Source organism: Plasmopara halstedii, assembly GCF_900000015.1.
Source record: "Plasmopara halstedii genome assembly, contig: Scaffold_816, whole genome shotgun sequence".
Taxonomy (NCBI): Eukaryota; Oomycota; class Peronosporomycetes; order Peronosporales; family Peronosporaceae; genus Plasmopara; species Plasmopara halstedii.
In genome coordinates, this window is record NW_020187732.1 from 566735 (window position 1) to 573991 (window position 7257).

Below are 7257 nucleotides of genomic sequence, written 5' to 3' on the forward strand. Positions count from 1 at the left end.
CACGTGATATACTTTTTGCTTGAAGGCATTTTTTGCTTTGCGTACTAACATCATGAGTTTTGTCCTGCAGATTTGTCGCTGTCAGCTCGGACTATATTAGTAAAAAGCCGTCGAACCTGACGTAAGGCTATGAATTGGCATGATCTTGTTTTATCGTCAATTGAGACTTTGTGTGATTTCATCTTTGTGCAGACACGTCGAAGCTGCAACTTTACCAATGGCGGCACTCACAGCACTGCAATCCTTCCGACATGGACAGCTCGGTGAGAACAAGAAAGTGTTGATTCTCGGTGGAGCTGGTGGCGTCGGATCTATGGCTATTCAAGTCGCCAAAGCTGTTTTCAAGGTGAATCAATTTGTTCGCGTTAAAGATTCAGTGTTCAGTCATAACATGTATCTGATGATTTGTAGCCACAAACGATTGCGACCACGGCAAGCACTCAAAAAGTGGAACGAATGCGCCTGCTTGGTGCAGATGTCGTGGTCGATTATAAGCACAATCGCTTTGAGACGGAGCTAAAAGACTATGATTTTGCTCTGGATACCACTGGCGAGGTATGAAAGTCAATTCCAGACAGCTTTTGTTTAAACAAGGCTCTGAAAATTACTCTATTTACAGGCAAAGCAGTGCTTAGAATGCGTCACACGCGGTGGATCCGTCATAACGATTGTGGCAACACCGAGTAGGAAATCCTTACCAAATAATGTCCAAGGTGTAGACGTCTCGCTTCTTATCGGCCTCGTCATGAACTGTCTGAGCTATTCAGTGTGTTCTCAAGCGCGTCGAGCTGAAATCTTGTACGACTTTATGTTTGTGTTGGCCAATGGCGACATGATGAACGAAGTTCGTGAGCTTGCTGAGCAACGTTCCATCACACCGGTGATTGACAAGGTTTTTCCATTTGAAAAGGCTAACATGGCGATGGAATACTTGGAGTCGGGGCGTGCGTTGGGAAAGGTTGTTGTGCAGCTTGTAGACACGACCAAGGCTATGTAGTGACCCGTTCGCGAAACGGCAGTATCCATGCATTTCTATTACTATGTATTTCATTTGGCCAAATCTTTACTTTCAATTTACTAAGCTCAATATATTAGTGAGGTGTACTGCCGTATCGTGGTGTTCGCTTCCGTGATCGCGCGCTGTATACTGCTCGAGGTGTGGTATGAGAAGCTAAAACAGCTTCTGTAGCATCAATTTTCTCAGTCTTGCGACGTTGAGATTGCAGAACGAGGCAAGTGCCACCAATGACGAGGGATGCTCCTATGAAGGTGAGACGTCCAGGCATGGTATCAACGCCCATGACAATACCCTGAGCTGTGGCTACGATGGGTTCCATTAAGCATACAATCGATATGACAATCGGATCAAAGTACTTCATCACACCTATGTAACCCATTGTGCCAATACAATCGCAAACTAGAACGAGGTAGAGCACCACCAGTAGTCGGTTTACGGAAGGAGTTAACCAGCCAAACACTCCATTGTACGGATCCATAGACAGGCTGAGTTTTTGACCGGAAATGAGCATGTAACACAGTAACGTTGTCGCTGACGTGGCTGTCAACCCACACAGAAACACTAACACATGCATGTGAGGACGCACTTTCTTGGCCAAAGAGAAATATAAAGCTCCTCCAGCAGCACCGGAAAGAGCTACAAGGTCTCCTATCACGGTCGCAGACACGATATTGGGGCCTCCAGAGGTCGCATCTAGTGTGGTAATACCGCCCCCAACGACTCCGATAGCTGCACCCAGAGCCTCAAACACAGCCACAGGCTTTCGCAACACTATCTTCCAGAACACGAGCAACATCGAGTGTGCGTTGTTAAATAGTGTGGCATGTCCAACGGATGTTAGTGAAAGAGCCACGACAAAGGAGCCTAGAAAGTATGCGTACGCGACACCGGCCAAGAGAATAAACGGAATTAACTCTTTCCAGCTTTGTCCGGTGGGCTCTTCATTTCCACGAAGGAGAATCATCACTGCGACAGGAAACGTAAACATCGACGTGGCCGTGTTTCGCCAAAATATGCGAAGCTCAGGCACCACAACATTGTCTAGCTCATCTAGTGCAACACCCACAGATGAGATCGTAAAAAGTGACGACAGGAGCAGCAGGTAGCCGATAATTGGAGCCTCGCGCTTTACCACAACAGTGACCTCTAAATCTTCCTCGAATCCGCGGGTGTTAAGATGAATTTGAGTTATATCCGAGGGCAAAATAGTTGCCTTATGCAAAGGTGTCAATGTGGCTCGGGGGGTGACCAGGTCCCCAGTGTAAGACTCTTCTTTTCCATAGTCTAGTTCGTGATTTCCAGGAACAGCCAGCAAGTATTCTGACGTACCCGAGCCAGGGGGAGATGCACCAGTTAGATCATCAGGAGACATTTCAATAAGGTACGCGTGGTGCTTTGAAGTCTTTCCTTCCATCGTTCTGGAAGTTTCGTCATCGGTAGGGAACGAGAGCACAAATGGTGACGAGTCGTCCTGATCAAATGCAGGTTCTACAAACGAATGTGTAGAAAACGGTGATCTCGCTGTACGGCTTGAGAACATTTTATTTGACCGTGTATTGTATGACAAGAGCGGTTGAGCTTCCGTATCATAACCGTCAGCTTCTCCGCTTAAATCGTCAATTGCACTTTGAGGAATGTCCGAATTGCCAACACTCACGACAAATCCCTCAAACAGCTTAGAGCTGTCCGTATTTCCAGCAACTCGAAGCGACATATCCGAAACAGGTGCTGACACTCCAATGACAACATTTTTCGTCATTGATGGATCCCCAATAGGTGTTGAAGCCAAAAAAACAGTCCAAGGAGACAACTTAGCCGTCCCGTCCGTATCTTGTGTGTAGGCCAATTGCTCCTCTGTCTCAATACTGAACCACGTTTCTCCAGCTGTCGAAAGATACATCAAACGGCTTGCACTGGAAGCACTTGTCTTGGTCATTGTAAAACTATTTAGTGCTTCAGCAAGCGAAAAGTAGCTTTGATGTTCAGCGAGAGTGCTTAAGGCATCGAAAATGTTTGGAGAGCTTAGGAAAAGTCCAGCATCAATACCATCGTAGACGTCTAAGTTTCGACCAATATGGGTTATCTGGTGATCATCTTTGTGAAGTTTTACTTTAACTGTAGTAGGTGGTAGACCCGTGAGGTCTGCAATATCCATTTCTACCAGTACACACGCAAAAGCATTATCAAGTGGATACGCCAATAACTTGGAAACGACCGATTTGTCAAAGATGTGATCAGCTGTATGGATTAAAAATGGTTCTGGACCAGGAAAGAAACTTCGTGCCGCAAGAATTGAGTGTGCATGACCATCGTCATTTGTACGTCCTAGATCCAAAAATTCAATTTTCATTTTGACAAAAAACGGTGTCTGCTTGACAGCGGCCATAATTTGGCCTCCAGCTGCAGCAACGGACACTACAACGCGTTCCACACCCGCAGCATAGAGTTGTGTTAGAATATGACTGATAATTGTCTGGTGGCCTAGCCGAATTAAACATTTTGGTCGCTGGTTCTCGTCGAGACAGCTTGGTCGAACTGCGGCAGTTAAAAGCACTTGACGCACAGCAGGACGACGCGACGTGGGGGTCACCACCAGTGCAGACGGGCATGCAGGAGGCAGTGGCGGTAATGCATGAGCGTGAAGAGAGGTAGAATAATCGTCAACATTCATAGTAACTTGGTTTGGACCATTAACTGCATCGTGACCCACAGTCTCGAAAGGTACATTCTCGCCGGCTTCGACAATGACACCTTGGATCTCGGAACGCGTAGGATCCAATTGGAATCCAGAGATCAACTCCGTTCTTGGAATATGCAGCAATTGGCTCACGCGCTGAAGATCTAGTGCGTAGACGGTTGTCGGGACCTCAGCCTCTACGTCCACAGGACGACGATGTACCACCATGATATACAGAAGTTAATGGAATATCCACAAGTTTCAAATTTCCAGAATTCGTACTTAAAGCAAAGTTCTGGAATTAAATAACAAAAACCGAGCGGCTAATCTTCTAGTTTTGTACCACCAAAAATCAGTGTAATCATGCAGTGTGGTTATATCTGCTGGGGTACGTGTAAGATAAAGTTAATGATTGCCGAGCGCAAAAATTACGAGTGATTTGTCGTAGACTTATTTCGTGAGTAATGATAATAAAACTATCATTACAAAGGTTAAAGATTAGTCATGGAATTCATCGATCTTGAAGATGAGTGCGCCAAAGCCAAACGATTCACTTCTCGCATCGTTTTGTCATTAAAGTCCATTGGGAGCAAATGAGTAATGACAACCGCTACATACTTCTACAGCGCTAATTCTAAGTACCTTTGTCAGCACTTACAATTGTTGCTCGCTCTGTGAAGATGTGAGGTCTTCACAACAGACTCAATATCCAGTCAAAGCATTAAATGTGCATTTAGAAACAGCGTGGTGCAATCTGAATTAACCCTGGATTGAAGAGGATGCATTAACTTCTTTTATGATGCGAATATCTTAGACCATCGCGAACTTTTGCTTTGTCGTACTTGGCTGTTGGCGGATACTCAAATGATGAGTAACATGTGACATGCTTTCTTAGTCCAAGATTTTTATTACACAAGTTTTTTAGTCTTGAGTGTATATTTATAGCACATGATTAATAATTCGAAGTGTTCATGACTACATCTGAGAAACACAAGCTTCTTTACTAATCAGCCGTTTAATCAACACTTTTTCACCCACATACATAATACCCATTTGCGACTAAATCATCAACAACTCAAGTTTGTCGATTCTCAGTAGATACACGTTAACACACACTATGACAATTTTTGTATTGTTGGTCTCGCGAATAAATTGTAAGAGAGCCGCGCCCAGAAATTGTGTCCGTAATCCATTACGTCAGATGCAAGAATGCAATAGTCCAATAGCTTCAGGGTAACCCTCCTCGCGATCGTATGATTGTACAGACACTACAATCCGAAATGCTGTCATAATTTGGCGAGTTTGTGTCGGCCAACCGTATTTGTCAGGAGGTCCTCAAGCACGAGTCTGAATTATACGTAGTGCCGCTTTAGGATGCCACTGCGCGTGAAGGCTTGGAGGTTTCGAGGTGCACACCCACAGCCTTTGCTCTTAGTGGCGACGCCTCGCCTTCAATCTGGCCAATAGGGGCTCAATTATCCTCATGCAAGGTACAAGAAGGAGCCGGAGTCAACCACTTCCGTTATTCTTTCTATTGCAGAGCACTTGTGGCTGCAGCGCTGGCATGAACTTCTATTGTAAGAGCGAAACGAGCCTATTTTTGCCATCCAGATTACAGATCTTTATTGTTTGGAACCATCGCTCCAGTAAATAAATTCATATCGCTCTTGTCTAAATCAAAATCAGCATCGCTGTAGGACTCAAGCATAGTCGTATCGCTACCGTTGACATTCCCATATGTCGAGTCACAGGCCTTTACTCTTTGTGAGGCATTGTGCATTTTATTTGCAAGCAATCAACATTATACTATATCTCATTTATTTTGGTGCACCGCAAAAAATTATGCGTTTAATACATCAAACCACCTACAGCATGTTTCCAACGAGAAAACTGAAATAAATTATTTGATGAAGACTAAGAATCTCATATAATTTGTTGGAAGAAATCTGCCTCATCCGATTATGTTGCAGCCATCATCACTAATTGGCGTGCAGATTGGATTTGCCGACTCCATCCCGTATGCTCACAGCAGCTCATTGATCTTCTCCTTTTAATCTTAATGCATTGAATTGTCTAGCCAGAGATTACACTAAAGCTCCAAGAAACTTTGACGGGCTCAATTTCTCAGTTGGTAGTGCTTCCAGTGCCGTGAGAAACCAATCGATGCACTTAGTTCGTGTGGCAAAACTAGGAGATCATTGACACCGACACCCATCACGACCATATTTCTTCCGTCGTGCGTGATGTACAGGCACAAGTCACTGAGGCACGCTCTAAGATCCTGCGTAAAACAGAGCTGACTCGGTAGTTGTCCTGCCCGTCTACAGCCGTACACATCCTGTTTCAGCTTGAGGTCTATTCAGCGGGGCTGTGTAGCTCTTTGCTTAGAGAAAGCCAAGCTAAAGTCACCGACCTTTTGTTCTTCAAGAAACCAATACGATTGTAGCGGATTGCAATCCGCTACCTCCAATAATTAAATCCTTAACCAAGGTAAAGACGCTCTCCAATTTCAGAATTAAACTTGTATTTAACTGTTTTAGTTGCGGCAGCGCCGCCAATATCCAGAACCTTAGGTTTTCCCGATTAATATAGTAATACCAATCAATATAGTAAAACCTAATTAATATGGTAAAACTTAATTAATATGCATTATTGCTTGCAGTCCTGCCACGATATGGCTTCTTGTTACGGTTTAGCCACACCATTGTGTGATTTCACCAGCTTGTGTAATCCACACCTACATATGATCTTACACCATGTGTAACATCGTTAAACTCTCTCCCATCAAAATTGCAAATACCCACAGTTCACATTTAATTGTCGCCTTATACGACCACTACGTCCATAGGACCATCTTAAAACATTCTTCGTTCGATGAGCCTTGTGTCTATGACCCAGCCTGCTGGTTCCGAAAGCGCCCACCTCTCTTCGTCTTTTGCACGGGGTGCATCTCCGGACAGTACGTTCGCGGCTTCACGGGAAGCACATCCCAAGCCCTCGGCAACCGGGCGTCACACAACGCGCCCGCCCCGGGCGACGGATTTTCTCGTCGAGGATTCGGGGGAAGCCGACAACGAGTCGTGAGCAGGTTTCAGTGGGTTGCGTGTGACTCTATTTTCAGCCCGCGATCCATGCTCGGGACTCTTGTTCAATTCACCTTCGGTGTTCGACAACTCGAGTACTCCGATATCCAGCACATTGACTGTCCCGGTCCAGTGCCCGCGCAAATAGCGCCTCTGCTCCTAGTAGAGGTGGGTTCCTGACTCACCAAAGCTCCACAAGGAGACGTGCGCGTAGCGCCCAAGGTCTTTAGCCTCCAATCAATCCATGGCTCATGGTGTTCCAACCATGCCACACCAAGGATAAGATCATACCTTGAATCCAACTCTAAGACTGCTATCGAAGTCATGGAACTTGACACCGAGGTCCACAGGGACCCTCGGAACAATGACACAAGTCTTCATCGCTACGCGAACAGTGACGATGTCACTCAGCCGCGCTTCCAGCGCCTCAGCATGCAGCTGACTTCCTTCGATCGAGAAGCGTCGAGCTTAATTGTTTG

General features: G+C 45.4%; 2 protein-coding genes across 2 annotated transcripts in view; one reads left to right on the forward strand and one right to left on the reverse strand.

Moving 5' to 3' along the window:
* Nucleotides 1-997, forward strand: part of PHALS_14069 (nadph:quinone oxidoreductase) — a gene marked incomplete at both ends in the record, with an annotated part of 1345 nt that extends 348 nt beyond the window's left edge. Inside the window, 6 exons of the mRNA XM_024729806.1 lie at nt 71-121; nt 193-346; nt 412-555; nt 620-683; nt 768-844; nt 911-997. Coding sequence (XP_024580146.1) covers nt 71-121; nt 193-346; nt 412-555; nt 620-683; nt 768-844; nt 911-997 — 577 coding nt within the window. The remainder of the gene's footprint in view (nt 1-70; nt 122-192; nt 347-411; nt 556-619; nt 684-767; nt 845-910) is intronic.
* A 94-nt stretch (nt 998-1091) lies between these two features.
* PHALS_14070 (drug metabolite transporter superfamily) lies at nt 1092-3923 on the reverse strand (the record flags this gene model as incomplete). Its single annotated transcript, XM_024729807.1, has 1 exon — nt 1092-3923. The coding sequence occupies one exon, from the start codon at nt 3921-3923 to the stop codon at nt 1092-1094; it is 2832 nt and encodes a 943-aa protein (XP_024580147.1).
* Between the last annotated feature and the right edge of the window lie 3334 nt (nt 3924-7257).